We start from the raw sequence: 20,695 nt of genomic DNA, 5'->3' as shown, positions 1-20,695 counted from the left end.
TCAGTGTCTTGTGAATGTGGGCTGAGCCCCTCACTTAGAAAGTAGGGGGTCCTACTATCTGAGTCCTGGGAGTGTGGGAAGGGGTCTCTACCTGAGAGGAGTGGGGTCCTGTCACAGTGAAGAGGGACCTGACCTGGGAAAGACAGGCGTCCTGCCTGACAGCCGAGTCCTGTGGACGCCGGAAGGGCTCCCACTTGACAGAGTAGGGAGCCCGTCACACTGGCTGTGTCCCCAGTGTGTCTGGAAAACTGTCCCACCAAGGAGAAAAGCGGTTCCCTTCACTTCAGCTCTGGGGCCCCTGAGTGTGGGGAAGAGTCTGTCCTGACGGAAAGCGCAGGGAGTCCTGTCACATCAGCTCTGGGTGCTGCGACGCTGGCGTCGGGTCACACTGGAGACAGGAGAGGGCAGAAGAAGGCAGCCAACACTGTTGTCCCAATTTTTCATCAGTGCAAGTCACAAACCAACACCAACCCCGAGGACTTCCGGAGGCAGTAACTCCTGGCAAGAAAGGTCCCAACTTCAGCAACGGGGTTGGAGGGGAGCTACTATCCTCTGACACCTTCTGCCTGATTCTTCAAGAGGACATGCGACACGCCTAGTTTTGTTACAATAGCAAAGTTCACTTTCATCTTTAGGGAGAACTGGTCACAGTGGCTAGAGCAAAGAAGACCCTCTCCGTCAACTACTTCACTTACGGGACCGGAACTGTCCCCAAACTCTATCTCGGCCCTTCCCCTGGCCCAGCACACAGTGAGAACCAGACCCCGACTGGGGCAGCGTGCGCTCGCGACAGACATTTGTCTCACCAGGGATATTTCTGACATAAACGCTGACTCTCCCCACTGTCACTGAACAGCCACAGAAACGTCTGGAGAGAAAAGCGCGAGGGTAACGCCCCTGCTGCCCGGAGGCTACCCCTGTGCGCAGGTCCCTACGCACGGATCCCGTGTGCGTCGGGAGCCTCAACGTCCACACGTGGGGTCCAGCGACCCTCTCCCTATTCTCGCACTAAGGAAAAAGGAAGAAGTCCACCCCTTTACCATGCTCCCCAGACGCCGATTGTCCCGGGTTTTCGTCTTTCGTAACCAGGAAAGAGAGAGGTGAGCTAGGTGGCCTTAGAGCGCACCCATGTAAGCCCTCAACCCGCTCCCGCTCCCGAACCCTTGGACCCCCGCTGCACCCCGCCGGCCGGTGAAAGGCCTCGGGGCAGGCAGCAGTGTTGTTCGTGGCAAGGCTGATCCCCTGCGCTCTCCCTTCCCTCCCACGAGGGAGAGGACCACCCCAAACCTGTACGAGCATGCGGCCCACTGTCCGGTTTCCCACCCCATCGCCCTTCTCCCCAACTGTCCTGGGGTCTCTCAGTCTCCTGCACCTCCACCCACGTGCAGGTCCCCATCCCCAAACCTCCGTTCTCTCAGTTGCACCCGAATTCTGCACATGGGGAGGAGGGGCCGGAGGAGGGCCTGCCACGTCCAGAGCTAACCAGGTCGGCTGACACAGTCACGGCTTGGGGACAAAGGCTTCACAGAAGCATTTTCTAGCTATGTCGGTTGACACAGTCACGACTTGGAGATGACGGCTTCACAGAAGCGTTTTCCAGCAGGACGGACGTGGCATTAGTGGATATATGGTGTTGCTTTTATTCTTACTGTTTCTTAGTATTCTAACCTTTGCACTTTTGATAATTTGGAATCTCCTAGAATTAATGACCACTCTCGAGAAAAAACAACAGTTGGCTCAAGTCCTAAGCAATATCACCCTGGCTGAATTAAGGCATCGTACTTTACTTATTTGTTCCTGTGAAAGCCACCCAAGAAAGAACAGTTCAGGGAAAAATATGTATTCCCACAGAACTGCCTCATAGAATAGCAAAAACCCCTTTAGAAAATAGCCCCTGATTGTCAAAGAGTTGTTAGAGTAACAGCCCCCCCTTTACCTTGAATAGGAATATATATCAATTAGAATTAGACAGGCATAAAAACAGAAGAAGCTGGTTAGCTATTACAAACTAAGCACTTAGAAACAACTACCAAGGAGTTAGAGTCCTCAGTATACAAAAAAAATTTTAGACAGCAAGATAGATAGCTAAGTTAGACATTATAAAGGCTTATAATGAATTTCCTAACCTCTGCTCCGTCTAAGCGTACCTGTTGCCCATGACAATTTCTGAGAACTTTAATAAACAGTAAGACATTCAAACTGTATACATAGAACTATTTCAAATCGTTTGATTAACGGTTCTCCTGGTCAAAATAACTTTTGTTTACCATAACTGAAACTATGGGAACTTTCATATTTTTCCTGGTTACCTTTGTATTGATTTTTTCTGCTTAACTGATCATGCTATGCACCTGTAAATGTTAATCACAACCAGAAATGAAAATATAAAAACCTGCTGTACTTGCAATAAACGGAACAGCGCTTCACCTGCCTTTGAGCTGTGTAGTTGCCTGTTACCCAGCGCCAACGCCTACTCTCACCTGAGGGACCGGGCCCTGCCCCATCCCTCCCCCAATGTAACCGGTTCCAACCTCCCCCGGGCAGCTCCGGTCCAGCCCCCTTAGTCCCCTCCGCTTCCCAGCAGGGTCCAGTCCTCCTTCCAGACGCCCCTCCCTTCCCTTCTCACCCCCGCTTCGCCCCCCCAACCCCGACCGGGACCCACCGGGATCGCAGCCCCGCCAGCACCTCCACGATCCCAACACTCTCCCCGACCCCTCCGTCCCTCAGGGGGCAGCGTCCTGGTCACTCCTCCTCTCAAAGTTTACTTTCCGGGGTCCGCATCACCTGCGACCCCCTCCGCTCTCCTTCCCGAGACCTTCGCCCCCGCAGGATCCCGCGCACGCCCCTCCGCCCACGCGGGATCCTACGCTGGTGCGTCCCCATCCCGCGGCCGCTGGGAGGGAAGAGAGGAGACGGGCAGGCCGCGGGGGGAAACAGCCTGGGTCTGAGAAGGGATCTGAGACCGGCCGGTCCATCCCGACGGTCAGGACCGCCGGGAGGCCAGCGCAGCGCCAGACAGATGCGGCCCCACCCGGACGCGGAGGACGAGGACCCGAGGGCGGTAATGGACCCGAGANATCGCAGCCCCGCCAGCACCTCCACGATCCCAACACTCTCCCCGACCCCTCCGTCCCTCAGGGGGCAGCGTCCTGGTCACTCCTCCTCTCAAAGTTTACTTTCCGGGGTCCGCATCACCTGCGACCCCCTCCGCTCTCCTTCCCGAGACCTTCGCCCCCCGCAGGATCCCGCGCACGCCCCTCCGCCCACGCGGGATCCTACGCTGGTGCGTCCCCATCCCGCGGCCGCTGGGAGGGAAGAGAGGAGACGGGCAGGCCGAGGGGGGAAACAGGCTGGGTCTGAGAAGGGATCTGAGACCGGCCGGTCCATCCAGACGGTCAGGACCGCAGGGAGGCCGGCGCAGGGCCAGACAGATGCGGCCCCACCCGGACGCGGAGGACGAGGACCCGAGGGCGGTCTCAGCCCGGGAAGGAAGCGCGTTCACCTCGGTAAGTGCCTGTGAAGAAGCATTTGCTGGTGTCAGGCCCGGGCACGGGCGTCTCATGAGTAATACAGGACACACATTGGTGAGAGGGACACCCGTGCCTTCGTGCAGCTCACTGTCCTGGCCTGTGGCCGAGAGGCGGTGGAAGCTTCCAGGCTGAGCGGGCACCTGCCCAAGAGCAGCAGGTGGAAGGGACCGCACACCTGGGAAGACTGACGAGCTGCAGGTGTGGGAGGATGACAGCTTCTTGTCATTGCTCATACGTCACTCCTTAATAACTGTCAGGTCACTAAAAGTAAATACTCTTGCTTTGTACATTCCGAGTTCACCATCTACAATCTCCCTTATCAAAAACGCGCACATTTGTCATATCGTGAGTTCCTCAGATAACCTGGAGGGGGCGCCATTTCACTTACAAAACACTTCTGCTTTCTACAAGACCAGGGGTTCAAACCCTGAACTCACTTAAAAATCATTATCCTGCTCCTATTTTAAAAGGCGAAAGATTTATACCATCTGAAGAGAAACCAGAATATTGTTCCTATTTTATTTCATCATTAGTGAACACCAACAAAATTTTTTCAAACTACTTACATTACCTCATTTCTTCATATTTTCTTTCAAGCGTTGTCTACTTTTACATAACTAAAGTAATACAATTTTATTATTGTGCTATAGCTTATTTACCTTGGTGAATCATGAAAAGCAGTGTAATGAATACAAATAATAGAATTTATTACAGTGAGGGGGAATAACACAGAGAAATAAATACTTTTATATATAGAGAGAGAAACACTAAGTTGAAGATAGAATTGAAAAGAACCAATAGCAATAAAACAGATACAATGCCTAACATTAACCTCAGCAAGAATGTGCATGATCTGTGTGAACAAAATGTTAAAATGATGCCCAATGAAAGACACTTGAACAACTGGAAAGTAACATTGTATTCTTTGATAAAAAACATAATGACATCAATTTTCCAAAGTTTCTTATAAATTTATTGTGATGCAGTTTAAAATATCAACATTTTAAAACTAAAACAAACTCATTTTCAATACACTTGTTACAATGAGGAATGAAAAGAGAATTCTGGAAAAGCAAATTAATAAATACAACCTAGCTCAACCAAACATAACTATGTATTGTGTTATAAATCTACATTAATCTAAACAGTGGGGTAATGGCCTTTGAACAGACAAATTAATGGGACAGAATACAAAGTTCAATAATAAATGCAAACTCAGATGGAAATTTCTAGGACAAAAATCTCTCCGTAGATCTGTGGGAAAATATTTCTAATACAATAAAAGGTATTGGAACAACTGAATAGGAAAAATACTGGGCCCCCTTACATTATATCCTCTGCCAAAATCAATTCTTTGACTGGTTTTAATAACCACTCATAACTAATATAAAACACTGAGAGCTATCTGAAGTATGCAAAAAGATCTAAAGTGAAAGAATGGGGGAAATGTAGGAAACTATTTCTCATGTGTGGAAACATACCTCAGCACTCACGTGGCAAACCAGTGGGGAGCAAGTGGCACGCAGGACCACGCCCACAGAGAGGTTTTCCCTTGCAGAGTCAGGCCTGCATTGTACCCAGACTACTATGAGACTTACTGTTGCTAAAACTCCCTCATCCTGAATTGAGGCAGCGAGTGCTTACTGCAACTTCCTAAAATCTGTGCTAAACCTCCCAAGTATGCAATGTGACCAGTTCAACCATTTTTTCCCTTGGTCTGCAACATCCTTCTCTTTGAAGTAATTAGCAGCATTCTTTCCTTTGTTATCTGTAAAAGGTAGTCCTCTGCAAGTGAACCTGTGCACAGTAAATGAGGACTACCCTCCATGTGATATACCCAGCAGATCAATAGAAGCTTGTCCGGGCAGGGACCTCTGGCCCTCTGGCCCTCTCTCTCTCAGAGAGTGGCCTTGCCATCCCTTTTCTCCACAGGACTTGTGTTGTCCATGTGTATTTGTTCACTAGCAGCCATGACACACACAGATCCTGCCGGCCAGGATCCACATCAGGAATGTATGTTATATGAACATTAACCAAATGAAAATTATATAATGACACAGTAGACTTGAAGACAAAAAAACTACTACACATATAAACAGGAGTACTTCATATCAGAAAGTTCAATTTACCAGTTAGTTTCCAAATTTTTATTCATTTAATAACATAAACTCAAAATTATACAGAACAAACTGCATAGGAAAATACACAAAATAATAATCATAATAGGTGATTTAACCTCCATCATGCAGGTTCTGTTTCAGAACCAATAAAGCCCACAAAAAATAGTAAAAATAACATGAGAAGCAAATTGCATTCAAGTGCATAAGTACTTCAATACACCCTAGAACTTCAAATTACAGATGGTCTCCAAGCACCCTTGAAACTTTTTTAAACACTGACCATATAGTGATATAAAGCAAGTTCCAAGAAATTGCAAAGGACTGAAATTTGTGTGTGTGTGTGTGTATGTATTTCTTGCTCTCACTGCCATTAATCAAGAAATCAGTAACAACAGATAACTAGAAAATACTTATACTTATAAATTATTAAATACACTTCTAAATAACCACCCCAAAATAAGTCACAATTGGAATTAGAAAATTATTTGCGTAGAATAATAGTAAAAATACTTCATACCAAGGCCAGATCACTCAGGTTCCAAAGATGATCAAAGCTTCAAGATCAGTGGCTTTCGCCCTGGCTGGTGTACCTCAGTGGATTGAACACAGGCTGGGAACCAAAGGGTTGCCATTTGATTTCCAGTCAGGACACATGCCTGGGTTGCAGGCCAGGTCCCCAGTGGGGTCCATGTGAGAGGCAACCACACATTCACGTTTCTTTCCCTCTCTTTCTCCCTCCCTTCCCTTCTCTCTAAAAACAAATAAATGAATTTTTTCAATAAAAGATCAGTGGTTTTCAACCTAAGGTTGATTGCCCCCAGGGGGACATTTGGCACATTGTACGTAGGCCTTTCAGATTGTCATTGGGGGGGTTAAGGTGGGAGTTACTGTCATGCACTAAATAGAGATAACAATTACTAATAAGCACCTGCCTTGTGGAGAAAAATCCCCCAGGAGAAAATATCATCCACAGCAATGAGAAACCCTACTCTCTATGGAGCGGGATGGAGAGTCCATTACAATACAAACAGCATGTGACTTTGCACCCTACATCTGAAATCACCCCTCTCTCTGGACAGGCAGCCTGGAGGCTGAGAGCTAAAGAACAACAACAAAAAATAAATAAAAATGCCAGCCATCTAACAAAGACTGGAGAGGAATGTCCTTGGCTAAGAAGGCACCCATGAAAGCTCAGAAGCCAAGGAAGAACTGACACCTTAAGAGACTGCACCACACTGTGATAAACCGCAGCACGGAGGGTCACTGTCTCTTTGCATTGCCCATACCTCACTCTTCAATAATTGTCTCTTAAAATTACTTGGAATCTATAATCTTACTCTTTTACATTCCAGAATTCACCATCTAACATTCTCCACTTTGAAAATGTGGACCTTAGCCATATTGTGAGTTCCTCAGATAACCTATAAGGGGAAAATTTTACTTACAAAGTACTCTCATTTCTAAAACACCACTGCTCCAGGTCCTGAACTCATTTACAATGCTAATAGTCATATTACTATTTTATGTAATTATTAATGAACTTATAACTAACACATTTTTAACTCTTTTTGTCTTCATGTTTTATCCCAAGATTTAACATTTTTTCATGCTTTATACAGCTAAACAAACATAATTTTAGTATTGTACGATATCTTATTTACCTTGACAACTCAAGAATATCAACTTAAAGTTATTATAAATAATACAATTTAGAAAATTGTGTGTTAAATAACATGAAGAAATAAATTACTCTTTTGTATACACAGAGTAATTTAAAGATATAATCAAGGAAAAGAACCAATGGTGCACTCCCAAATCCAGCGTCTGGTCCAGATGATGTGCTCATAGAAAGTGATCCCAAGGAACTGATCACTGACATTGGGACCTGAGACTTATACCTTGAAACAGTCTTTAAAAAATATTGACAGTCACTGATATTCCACTGTAATCAACCAGTTTTCCTGCTGACCTGTACTAAGATGTTATTCTTCAAAATTCCCACAAGATGGCAGCAGAGATGCATGCTTGGGATACGTATTAGTGGCTTTGCCTTGGATCCAATACATGAATATAAAATTCATTGTTTTCATAATGAATGGCTTTCATCTCTCAACCGGTAACTGTGTAACACAGTATACTTTGTACTATGGAAATATTCCTGCTGGAATAGGGCTTCGGATGCAAATCCAACACTTTGGGTAGTCAAGGTGCTATTCAGATAAGGAAGGCAGCATGGGCCACTGGATGTAATGAGGGTGTGCAGAATTTTCCTTGAGTCACTTTTAAATGCATATATATAAAACCAACTACTTCTCATCCATTATTTTATCTCCAAAAAATAATCATAGATAGATTTAAGTAAAGGAGAAAACAAATGACACAACATTCTAAATGACATGAAGGAAAAGGAAGTTTTCCTCTCCTCGTTGCCCAGGCCCTGAACCCGGTGAACAGTCCCTGTGTCTCCTCTCAGCACGTCCTCTGCCTGGGTTTTTTAAAATATAATATGTTTTGCAGAATACTTTTCTCACATAATAACATTATTTAGAAGTTATTCTCTGTTAAAATCCATTAGAACCACCTTATTAGGTTTTATTTCTTTAATGAAATATCATATATTCTCACCAATTTTTAATGTTCTATAATATTTCATGTTAGCAAATCATAATTTAACAAATTCTCTTCTACTGAGAATTTTAAAATTATATCTGTTATTATATGTGTTGGATAAAATATATTAAACATACTTCATTTCATACACAGGGAAGTATAACTAGGGAAAATTTGTAATGCTTTTCTTTCCATTGCATTTATTAATTTGAGAGAGAGAGAGTTAGTTGTTCCGCTTATGTATTCATTCACTGGTTGCTTCTTGTATGTGCCCTGATTGGAGAATGAACTGACCACCTTGGCTTATAGGCAGGACACTCTAACCAACCGAACTACCAGGCCAGGGCTACTCTAAGAAATTTTTGAAAAGTGGAATTTCTGAATCAGGGGGTATGAGCATGTTGTTTCTGGATGGCTGTTCTCAAAATAACCACTGGAGAGTCTGCACCAAAAGACCCTTCCCCGAGTCTTTCAGAGCAAGGGCACTGCACCTGCTTGCTCATCAGCCTCAGAGATGTCAGGAGTCCTCTGGATCCCCATACGAGCCACCAAACTATGTTTAAAAACATAGCAGTCAGTTATTTTACCAGCAAATAAGGGGTTTATTCAGAAACAGTAAAAAAATGCAGTTTAGGACAAGCAAGCTGTAGCAAAAGTTATTGGCAAGTCTCATAAGTAACAGAGAGGACCGTTACGTTACATAGAGAAAGGAGGAAGCTGGTAGGGATCATTTCAACAGAAAGTGCACTGGGGGAAACCATCAGGGTGACGATGGTTTCTCTCTGTCTGAGTTCCTGGAGAGTCCAGCACATGGTACATCTTCATGTTGGGGCCTGTGACAGACAACTTTTCCTGTAATTGACCCTGTGTGATGCTATGTGTCAGCACCCCCACTGACCCCCAAGTCCACTTTAGTGAGGTTTCCCTTTATGCAATTTCACAGTAATAGTTAGTTGGCGTATTTGCCATCCATGGAAATCAAGTTATATTTACGTGCTCAAAACGAGGTAAGGACCAGAAACACTTCCCAATAGCAGCTAAACTGACCCTGCTCTGTGAACCCCTGTAGTCAAATTTGATGTTATTTTTATGCAAAATACCTGTACGTTTTTCCAGTATTTCTAAATTTATTTAGCTTTGCTTGGTTTTATCTCGGCTCCCTATTTCTGAAATGTTTTTACACCTGAGTTAAACACACCTATTGCTCATAACGCCACTTCTTTGAGACGTGAAATTCTCCCAGTGTGTTTTCCAGTATACTCATTATGTCATTTGTTGTGTTTAAGTATTTGAGCCCTCTGGGACTTATTTTGTGTCTATGAATTGCGTGGTCAGATTTTACTGACTTAAGTTTCCACGGAATGCAATACAGTCTCGACCGCGTCCTCACTGCTTATGCAGCTCTAGCCGAAAGTGGGTTTGAAAAGGGGAGACGGGGCACGAACGGGCCTAGATGTAACTTGGGGATCCCGACCACAGTCTGGTGGAACAAAGACACTTTGTCAGGCGGCGGAGGCCCACGTCCACCCTAAGGTCCTACCCGGTTCGGAGATCCCGGTTCCTACGGGATGGACTCCTCACCAGCTTCGGGACAGCTAGCCTTGCAGCTGCACGCTGCGAGATTGGCGCACGGGAGACCCCGGGTAGCCAATCCCCGCGGGGTGGGGCGGGTCTTCCGCTGGCCAGTCCGGAACCCAAGGGGTTGTGCCCCTCTGCCCCGCCCTTTCAGCTTCTTCTGATCGCCCATTGGCGGTCAGGGTCCGGGGATCCCAGCACTGATTGGGCGCTATCCAGGAAGAAACCTCCCCCCCAGGGCGGGAAGCTCCGGAGATCGGAGAGGAGCTGCACTGAGGTGGGCGGCGCGGCGGGGGCCGCGGGAGACTGACCGGTAAGCGGGGAGCCTTGCCGCGGGGAGTCCTTAGCCCGAGACCTTCAAGGTCCAGCCCGAGAGACCCCGACGCCCTCATCCTGAGGGGCCCCGAATCCCTTCAGCACCGAGGGGCCCGTGTCCGCCAACCCGGAGGACCCCACATCTCCTGACCCCCAAGGCTTAGACCCCAAACAGCCCGAAAACCCCAGTTCCCCTCAGCTCGGGGCCCCCTACGTGCAGCTCGCCCGGAAAGACCGAGTCTCCCCAAACTCAGAGACGCTAAATGCCGTCGTCCTGGAAACGAACTCCGTGTGGGGACCCGGAAGCCCCTCGACGAGACGCCCCGAGTCTCCTCCGCCGCCGGGGTCTGACCCTCCCCTCCCCCCCCTCAGCGTCCTCAGCCCGAAGCCGCCCCGACCGTCGGCCCCTCCCCCGCAGGGCCCCGCGGCCCGGCTCCCGGCGCCCCGCCAGCGGGAGAAAGGCGTTCGGCCCTCTCAGCGCCTTCTCCTCCCACAGGCGCTTCGGACTCGGGGCCGGGACGCCATGAACCCCGACGGCGGCCCGCAGCACAACCCTGCGGGAGAAGCGGGGCGGACGCCTCAGGTGAGCTGAGGGGCGGGCGGGGAGCGTGGGGACAGACGCCCGGACATGGGGGTGGCCCTGGCTGTGCGCGGGCGGAGAGTGTCTCCACTCCCCTCTCCAGGCCGAAGACGCTTCGGAAGACGCTTCCCTCTGCTCCTCCGGGGAGGAGTGGGCGGCGATGGGAGACCGGGAGGAAGGCCGGTACCGGACCGTGAGGAGGAACTTGGACGCGCTCCCCAGCCCAGGTAGCCAGTGCGCAGGCGCTGGGCCCAGGGGCCGGGGAACCCGCCGGGCTGCGGGGCTGGGTCCGCCTCAGGCGCTCCACCCGCCTGCAGCTCCCTGCTGCGTGGACACCGACGGGGGCATTTGCTCCTGTGTCAGAGCAGGGCTGGCGCCCAGGGCAGCTCGCTGTAGACTCTCCCATCCCATCAGAGCCAGTCACACCCCGGAGCTCGTTCCTCCTCCAGGCTGTTTGCTTTCAGACAAAGGTTTCGTCTCTTTCCAGGTCTCAGGGCCCCTCGACCAGCTTTCCTGCGTCACCACCCCAGGCAGGCCACTGAGCTCCAGGAGGAGGACCCTGCGGACGCTGATGAGGAATGGGCTCCAGGGCAGCGAGGTGAGGGGCAGGAGGAGGCAGAGCTGCCCTCCCGACACGGACCTGGTGTAGGTCAGGCTGCATCTCGGGACAGAACCAGGGGACAGGGTTTGCTTGTCCAGCCAACACGCAGGATGCAGAACAGTGTATCGTACAGTGAGGGGCTATTCCTGTAAACTTTCAAGTGTGAAACAATCACATATATTTATAGATACGTTAATAAGCAGCAAATGTGTAAGAACATACAGGTGAATAAGAAATAACTAATTCAGAAGAGTTGTCATCACAAGAGAGGGAGGCAGGTCTGGCTGGTGAGGGGTGTTCCAACACCTGGCTGCCGGAGACAGATGGGAACAGTATTGACCATGATGATTACGGGAGCTGGGGGAAGGCCAGGGACAGGAGTGGTTGGTCACTGTATCATTTCCTGATATCGGCCATGGTGCTGATCTGTCCAGTATCATGAGTGTTTGGTTGGTAGGACCCACTTTCCTGGGTCTGGGGTTGAAACACAGCTGAAGTCAAGATGTGATCTTTAACTTGACTGGAATTCTGTTTCTGAGGTCAGCAGACTGTGGATGCTGACCAGTCTGATGATTAAGGAAGGGTGTGGATGGCCAGTATGTGCACAGGGAGGAGGATCCCAGAGAAAGGCGAGGGGGTCGTGGTACTCTTAGCCTGGGCAAGGCCAGTTCGAATGAAGACAACAGGATGGAGAAAGGGTTATGTTGAAGACATGGAGTTTCTGGGCAGTTACTTTTATTACATTTTTGTCAGGAGGGGCCAATTTATTTTTTAATAAATGATAATAGATGCTTTATAAACATAGGGTGAAGCATAGATGTCACTTTGTCTATTTTTTTATCATTCCAATGAAATTACTGGATGGCCCCAATAGAAGCATAGGCCTTAGTGATACCTCAGAAAACATTTCCCAATCATCCTGGGATTGTTCTTGGACTACTCTCATTCAGAATTCTGTGTCCCTAATAAGAATCTCCAGATTTTGGAAACATTTACCAATGAAAACACTGATTTCTCATCATCTTTCAGTGAAACCTTCTCCAGTGGCCTTCAGGAGTAAACAGAGTAAACATCAGAAGGTAACTATTTCCCAAATCCTGTTGACAAGAAAATTATCCTCATGGATAGAAATGCAGGTAAGAGTAGCAAAATGCAGACAGGATCCTAGGAACTGCTGCCTTCTTTTCCTGGTCTCTTCAACACATTGTCCAATATTACCATCTTTTTTAGAGATTTTAGTTATTGATGTTTTAGAGAGAGGGGGAAAGGAGGGAGAAAGTGAGGGAGAGAAGCATGTGCAAGACACCTGTGTGGGTTGCCACTCACCGGCCCCCAAGTAGGGAACCTGAACCGCAAGCCAGGTGTGTGCCCTGACCGGGAATGGAACTGGTGACCTTTCAGTCTGCAGGCCAATGCTCAATCCACTGAGTCACACCAGTCAGGGCTCATCATCATCTTAATAGTTAACAACTACAGCAACAATAATGACTACCATTTGTTTCATTCTCACAACGTTTCAGACTTTAAGAATTCTATGTGAATAAACTCACTCAAACATTACAACAACCCGATGAGGTAGGTACTATATAACTGTTTCCATTTACGATGAGGAAAGTGAATCTTTCACAAATCTAGAAGTGTTTGACTATGTGTCTAAGATCACAGTATCAGTGGTAGTGCAATCTAACCCATATTTGCTTCTCTAAAACACTTACAAACTCATTAAAATTTTCAGAGCTTTGACCTCACCACCGTGACCAGTTAGTTGGTTGTCATGCAGCAAAGGGGAAGATCGCCAGTTTGATTCCTGGTCAGGGCGCATGCCTGGGTTGTAGGTCAGTTTCCAGGTTGGGGTGTTTGTGAGAGGCAAGTAAGTGATCAATCTTTCTCTCTTTCTCTCTTTTTCCCTCACTCCCCCCACTCAATAAAATGAATAAAATCTTTTTTAAAAATCAGGAAAATAAACTTTCATAGTTTCTAAAGTTTACATTGTGTTATCTATATGTCATTACATCATTCATCTGACTGACGGTTTCAACCAAAGTTCTTCTCTGCTATGCTGAAGTGAGAGATGCACTAAGACCCTCTGACTAAGGAAAGTATACAATGTGTAGGCAGTTTGTACAGTGGATGGTCCCAGATGAAGAAGAATGTAGTGTCCAGGATTACAGCCTCCCACTCTAATTCAGGAGCATCTCCCACTCCTGAGGAGCTTCAGGTTTCATGATTGAGAAACAACAAATAATAAAATGACTTAAGGACTTCATATAGGTTATACACTCTTCTATAGAAACTCATCCATCTGGAACTGATTTCAAATGCCCTTTCTTATAGGGTGAAGTAACAGCATCTTTGTCTGAGTTCCAATGAGGCCACTCTCATCCTATGTAGAAGCATTTGTTCAACCTGCCTCCCTCCACGTTGTGAGCTCTTTGAGAGGCTGGTCCGTACCTGAGACTTCTCAGAAGTCAAAGACCCAAATCAGGGCCCCTGAGGGCCCCCAAATGTTGGCTGAATGAATGATTTCACAATTACAAAGTAAACTAGAAGATTAATGCTGAAGGTATTTTCTGTGAGATGTGAAAATGGAGAGAGCTGAGGGGTAAATTGATAGCAGGGCTGTAATCTCACATTCATACTGTATTACACAATTCACAGAACACTTTCGTGAGCATTATTTAATTGCACGTTCACTGTGACATTGAAAATTAGCATGTTAGAGGTCATGAAACTGAAGACAACTAGCTACTGATACAGCCTTATTCAAACAGAATTGGTGGGAACCAGCTAATCTAAGTACAAATATTCTTTCTAAGGTACTGCAAATTTTATCACCATTTAATTTATTGTCTTTATATGTTTCTGCCAACTCTTTCTTTATTCTCTTCCCAATATCCTTCATTCTCAATATTGTACAGACATTTGAAAGAAAAGAGCCATAAGGCATGGGTTCTAATCTTGGATTCATTACCCACATTGGCCCTATTCCCTCTAATATTCATACTCCCTAGATGTTTCCAAGGGTTGAAGTATTAAAGACATGCATGTAAAATGTACCATAAGCCTTAAAAAATTAATACATGTTATCTTTTAATATGTGACTCTTATATTGAAGGCAACATCCAAGATACCATTAAGCAATGAATATAGTTTGAAGGAATTGTCAGGAATAGCAAATTTGATGACTGCAAGTGACTCAGAGCAGGCCCAGAAACCAGTGTTCCTTCCTGGAGAAGCATGTGCCTTTGGAAAGCACACTAGACGAAAATCGGGTAAGAGAAAATACTTTGTAAACTTTAGTTCCTCTAAGTCCTATAGAAGGGCTCATAAGTATGACCTAGCTATGTGGGGAGGACTTTGGATGGGCCTGGATTTAAGCTGGGCTGAGCTGAGACTGAAGTTAGGAATGGAGCTTTGGGCAAATCCTATAAATTCTCTGAGCTCCCAAATGCTAATGTATAAAGTGAAGATAAGGAAATATCACTCATATATTGTTTGAAATCATTAAATTTAAAACAGTTGACACATGCAACTGGTCCAATAAATCCATATGTGATAATAGCAACCAAATTTTATTTGTGTTGTGTGCCCAGGCCTTTACTCAATGCCTAACACATAATGTGCACTCAATAAATATTTTACCAATGATTAAAGGTTGGCAAGTTAAAACTGGTAATGGGAAGATCTGGAAACTAAAATTGAATCAGTCATCTATAGTTAGTGTGGAGTCTTCATCTTCTGAACTAATAGTTAACAGAGTAAAATACCAGAGTATGTAAAAGGACAGGTGATCACTTGATGAGAGCAGATTGTGTTATCTGACAAAATGGGAACTAACACTCCAGACCCCACCAACCTCGCTCACCTGGCCTTCAACTCAGAACTCAGGAGAAAGGAGATTGACGTGAAGATGTACAGCCAACAAGAAAGAAAGGGTCATGTGTTCCAAGAGATCAACGAGCCCCAGGATGATGACTACCTTTGTAAGTGACCCTCACCAAGAAGCATGTTACAATAATTTCATCTAGTCCTTTGGTCCCCAAATCATTCCCTTTAGTGACCTGGAGTACAGGATTGAGTCTCAGTGATGTCAGTGCGGGACTCCCTGTGAAGCTCTTTGTGTCATGGAACATGTGCTACACCTTCCATAACCCCTGTTGCTCTCGCCTCCAGATTGTGAGAAGTGTCAGAACTTCTTTATCGAAAGCTGTGCTGTGCATGGGCCCCCTACTTTTGTAAAGGACAGTGCAGTGGACAAGGGGCATCCCCACCACTCAGCCCTCACCCTGCCCCCTGGGTTGAGAATCGGGCCATCCAGCATCCCTGAGGCTGGGCTTGGAGTGTGGAATGAGGCAGCTGATTTGCCTGTGGGTCTGCACTTTGGCCCTTATGAAGGACACATCACAGAAGATGAAGAGGCAGCCAAGAGCAGATACTCCTGGCTGGTGAGAACTATTTACCTCTTCCCCTGTCCTCTGGCTTCCCACATTCCTTCTGAGGCCTGGAGGGACCTCACCTCTTATGTGCTAGACATGGAGGGGACAATGTGGTCAGCTCTGTGTACTGACTGGACTTCACATGAACACAGAGCTCCTGTTTAAGGATGAGAAAGTAAATGGGAGCAAAGTGGTGCAGACACAAAGGAGTGGCTTCTCCCTTGTGGGGCTCCTGCTCTGATTGGACGGGTAGACTTAGACATGTAGGTGATTATTACCTTCCCTCAAAAAAAATAAAAGGTCTTTAACTTCTTTTCTGAAACACAGATTGCCAGAGGGCGAGACTGCTATGAATATGTGGATGGAAAGGACAGGTCCTGGGCCAACTGGATGAGGTGAGGTCAACAGGTCTCTGGGTGCCAGAGGGGACTCTCATCCCCTACAAACCCATATATCTGTCCCTCTCATCATGCCTCCCTCAGTGGTCTCCCTCAATCCTTTTTTCCCTCTTTTTCTCCATACAGTGTTCTTTTATTTCAGGGGACTTTTAGGAAGAAAGTATAGCACGTGTCCTCAAAATATAAAGCTCTCTGCTAGACACAACTTGGGCGCTGGAAAGGACCTTGAAGAGCCTAGATTCACCAGGGACACTGGATTACTTTGCTTTATCAAATGAACATTAATTAAGCACTTACTATATTCTAGTTATGGTGAAGGAATACATTCCTTCAGATCACACAACCCATTTCCTTATGGAGGACCTCTTGCAGACAGACATAAAAACAACTGCTTTTAGAAACTATAATTTTTAAGAAACACACAGTGTCAGGATAGCACAAACCAAGGGTTGCCTAAACCTGTGAGGGCAGCAAACCATCCCAGCCTCACTCCAAACTAGAACTGGGCTCTGAGGCCTGCAGAGGAACGGTCATGGGCCCCTTTCCTGAGAGGGGCTCTCTTTTATCAGGGATAACAGAATGTGAACTCTTGTTCTGTTTTATTGTACTAAGACAAAAAGACCTCCAATTTTCTATGGTAATCTTGGGCAGGCAAGTGAATGGTACCCTAAATAAAATGTAGGGGGGGTGGTTGGAGAAAGGTCTTGCAAGAGAAAACAGACGTGGGCTGAGTACTGGATAACTAGTGAGCTAATTTAGAAGCAGAGCCCTAGATCAAGCACCAGGTTCTGTGGTGTGAAACAACTTGATTTAGACTTTGGAGAAGCCAGAGATCACAGGATATTATGGCCAGTCAGGGTGGAGGTTAAGTCTAGAACTGGGTTTGAGAAAATAGTATTAGGCAGGATGAACACTGCCAGCAGGACTTGGAGGTAGGAATTCCCGTGACACGCTGGCAGATGCTCAGGCACCAAACAGATTCCCTGGGAGCCTTAGGGGCAGTGGGCAACACCAGAGCCAGAGGGCCTTAAGAATCAGTGAGGAGCTGGACATGGATGTAATAGGAGCTGAGAATTCATCACTGTGGTTTTCTTTCCCTTCATCTGCCTCAATCCCAGGTTTGTGAACTGTGCCCGGGATGATGAAGAGCAGAACCTGGTGGCCTTTCAATACCATGGGCAGATTTTCTACCGAACCTGCCGGGTTGTCAGGCCAGGATGTGAACTGCTGGTCTGGTGCGGGGATGAGTATGGCCAAGAGCTGGGCAGCAAGTGGGGCAGCAAGTGGAAGAGAGAGCTCGCAGCTGGGAGAGGTGGGTACCACTGTTCTTCAAAACAGAAAGAGAAGAGAGAATTCTCCATAGAAATATTCATGACCCAACTCTTATATGGAGTAAAATCCATTCTAAAGTCAGTCAAGTTTCAAATCAGATGCTTCAGAAATTCACAATGTATTCATATTCCTTGCACTCTTAGGCAAAATTTTTATATTTTTATTTTTTAAAAAATTCATGAACAAAACATACAACCACATATAGTACTGAAAGACTGAGAGGCAAAACAAAAATTTTCAAGCACTAACCAGTTCTCTCACCAAGGCAGTGGGAAAGACACTGACACTTTTACATCTGTTTTCTGACACTTTTATAGCTGTCTCTTCTTAATTTTCCTCCATACTTCTAAATAAAACATTTTTGTTTGTAGGCATTCATTATTTTTTAAAGATTTTGTCCTGGCTGGTGTGGCTGAGAGGATGGAGTGCTGGCCAATGAACTAAAGGGTCACAAGTTTGATTCCCACTCGGGGCACATGCTGGGTTTCAGGCCAGGTCCCCAGTAGGGGGTGCATGTGGGAGGCAACCACACATTGATGTTTCTCTCCCTCTCTCTCCCTCTCCCTCCCTCCCCCCTTTTCTGAAAATAAATACATAAATCTTTTTAAACAAGATTTTATTTATTTTTACAGGGAGTGGAAAGGAGGGAGAAAGAAAAATCAATATGCAAGGGAAACATTAATCAGTTGTCTATGGCAAGCCCCCAACTGGCTCACAACACTGGCATGTGCCCTGACTGGAATCGAACTTGTAACCTTTCAGTTTTCAGACAACACCCAACACACCAAGCCACACCATTCAGACAGGGCACATTCATTCTTCATTTCAGTGAATTATCATGCGAGATCCTACTCTGTGGTGCACAACATCCTGGGACCTGGAGATACAGATTAATGTGAGGATCAGAATCACTGCTCTTGAGGAGCTAACGGGTGAAGGAGGAAACCCAGACACACGTGCTTGCATGTGCATGACACTACACAGTGGTTAGTGCTTTGGAGAAAAGTAATCCAGGACAAGTGCCTAGGGATCAGTGTGAGGGGAGGTGTGCTGTAGCAGGTGGTCCTGGAAGGGTTCTCAGGAGACAGCATTTACAAAAATACCTGCAGGCAGAGGGAGCAGCTAGTGCAGGGAAGAAAAGAGGTGCAGTGTTGAATTGGCTGAGGATCACTCAGGTCTTGTCTCGGCACAGAGGGTAAGAACAGAGATCAGACAGATGCTTAGCAGCCCAGAAATGCAGTGCTGATGATCCAAATTGAGACGGGGTTTCATGAGTGAAAGTGTGCAGTTGTCAGCTGTAGAGTGGTGTGTTCTCTGTTCTGATTATGCTTTGTTAATTTTTAGAAAATAAACTCCAGTGGGGAATCCCCTCAGATTGCTTCATCTCCAAGTGAGAGAGCATGGTGAATTGGCCAGAGAGGAACAGGAGTCAGGCGTGTAAGAAATGTGGTTGAAATATTTTGAAACAGGTCTTCTTCGTGTATTTGAAATAGTGTAACATTAAATGAGATGAAGCATAAATATTTGGTGTGAGGCTTGAGAAAGGACATTTTATTTAACTATTTTGGAAAACTGAGAGAAGCAATTTCTGGTTGGGACCTGTGGTTTCCCTCTGCAACATGACTTAGAAGATACCTACAGATGAGAAAGGTCACTGCACTCCATCCACACAGGGAGTAAAATGGCCCCATGCTCCAAAAGCCCCTAGTCTGGGCAACATTAGAAAAGACCCTTGATGTGGGCTTTCTGGATTTCTGAAGAAGATGCACTGAATAAAAATAAACTGGAAAATAGTCGGCGAGTGGACACTATGGGAGACAGAGGTTGTGTTATCACCACAGTGAGAAGGATTCATGGAGCAGGTCTTACCAGGAGATAAGTTGTACGGCCTAGGCATTCTCGTCAACATCTGCCCTGACCAAACCTTTCTCTTTCAGCAGAACCAAAGCCAGAGGTGCACCCATGTCCCTCCTGCTCTCTGGCGTTCTCCAGTCAGAAATTCCTCAGCCAACATGTGAAACTCAGTCATCCCTCTCAGATTCTCCCGGGAACATCTGCAAGAAAACACCTCCAAGCAGAGGAACTCTGCCCAGAGGATCAGAATCAGCAGCAACAACATACTAGTACGCACACCTGGAATGATAAAGCTGAAGGTCAAGAGGCTAAAGAAAGGTCCAAACCTTTGCTTAAAAGGATCAGTAAGAGGAGAATCTCAAGACCCTTTCAACCTTCCAAAGAACAAATGAGGAGCTCTAATGAGCACGAGAGAATAATGGAGGAAGAGCCCCATAGAGGCCAGAAAGATAGTCCAGAGGGCACAGGCAAGTTACTCATGAAAGTAGAAATGTCAAGAATTGTAACGATCAAGTATGGAGGGTGTTGGCAAGGCTTCAGTGATGGGTCACATCTCATCAGAGGCCAGAGGACACACTCAGGGGAGAAGCCCTATGTCTGCAGGGAATGTGGGAGAGGCTTTACCTGGAAGTCACATCTCATTGCACACCACAGGATACACTCAGGAGAGAAGCCCTATGTTTGCAGGGAGTGTGGGAGAGGCTTTATATGCAAATCACATCTCATCACACACCACAGGACACACTCAGGGGAGAAGCCCTATGTTTGCAGGGAGTGTGGGAGAAGCTTTACACAGAGGTCAAATCTCATCAGACACCAGAGAACACACTCAGGGGAGAAGCCCTGTGTTTGCAGGGAGTGTGGGAGAGGCTTTGCATGCAGATCACATCTCATTGCACACCACAGGATACACTCAGGGGAGAAGCCCTATGTTTGCAGGGACTGTGGGAGAGGCTTTACATGCAAGTCATATCTCATCAAACACCAGAAGACACACTCGGGGGAGAAGCCCTATGTTTGCAAGGAATGTGGGAGAGGCTTTACATGCAGGTCACATCTCATTGCACACCACAGGATACACTCAGGGGAGAAGCCCTATGTTTGCAGGGAGTGCGGGCGAGGCTTTACATACAAGTCGCATCTCATCACACACCACAGGATACACTCAGGAGAGAAGCCCTATGTTTGCAGGGAGTGTGGGAGAGGCTTTACATGCAAGTCAGATCTCATCAAACACCAGAGGACACACTCAGGGGAGAAGCCCTATGCCTGCAGGGAATGTGGGAGAGGCTTTACACAGAGGTCAAATCTCATAAGACACCAGAGGACACACTCGGGGGAGAA

At 46.6% G+C, this 20,695-nt stretch overlaps 1 protein-coding gene and 1 long non-coding RNA gene across 2 annotated transcripts in view; one reads left to right on the top strand and one right to left on the bottom strand.

The window, feature by feature from the left end:
• LOC118974895 (uncharacterized) overlaps positions 1 to 20,695 on the bottom strand; it is a 121,089-nt gene that overhangs the window by 68,169 nt on the left and 32,225 nt on the right. The window lies entirely within an intron of this gene.
• Positions 10,076 to 18,930, top strand: LOC118974893 (probable histone-lysine N-methyltransferase PRDM7). The gene is made up of 11 exons (XM_037028461.1): positions 10,076 to 10,148; positions 10,647 to 10,733; positions 10,834 to 10,957; positions 11,218 to 11,328; positions 12,361 to 12,467; positions 14,447 to 14,603; positions 15,177 to 15,314; positions 15,505 to 15,776; positions 16,095 to 16,162; positions 17,284 to 17,477; positions 18,842 to 18,930. Exons 2-11 carry the CDS (start codon positions 10,674 to 10,676, stop codon positions 18,889 to 18,891), a joined length of 1,281 nt encoding a protein of 426 aa, XP_036884356.1. The 5' UTR covers positions 10,076 to 10,148; positions 10,647 to 10,673; the 3' UTR covers positions 18,892 to 18,930.

Source organism: Sturnira hondurensis, unplaced genomic scaffold (assembly GCF_014824575.4).
Source record: "Sturnira hondurensis isolate 20B ecotype Veracruz unplaced genomic scaffold, ASM1482457v3 Scaffold0019958, whole genome shotgun sequence".
Classification (NCBI taxonomy): Eukaryota; Metazoa; Chordata; class Mammalia; order Chiroptera; family Phyllostomidae; genus Sturnira; species Sturnira hondurensis.
This window is presented reverse-complemented; position numbering and strand designations above follow the sequence as displayed.

Excerpts from the sequence above, each read along its gene's own strand:
- LOC118974893 (XM_037028461.1), top strand. The coding sequence starts at position 10,674 with ATGAACCCCGACGGCGGCCCGCAGCACAACCCTGCGGGAGAAGCGGGG. Across the intron at positions 10,734-10,833 it reads AAGCGGGGCGGACGCCTCAG|GCCGAAGACGCTTCGGAAGA; the intron begins GTGAGCTGAGGG and ends TCCCCTCTCCAG. Across the intron at positions 17,478-18,841 it reads AGAGCTCGCAGCTGGGAGAG|AAAATAAACTCCAGTGGGGA; the intron begins GTGGGTACCACT and ends GTTAATTTTTAG.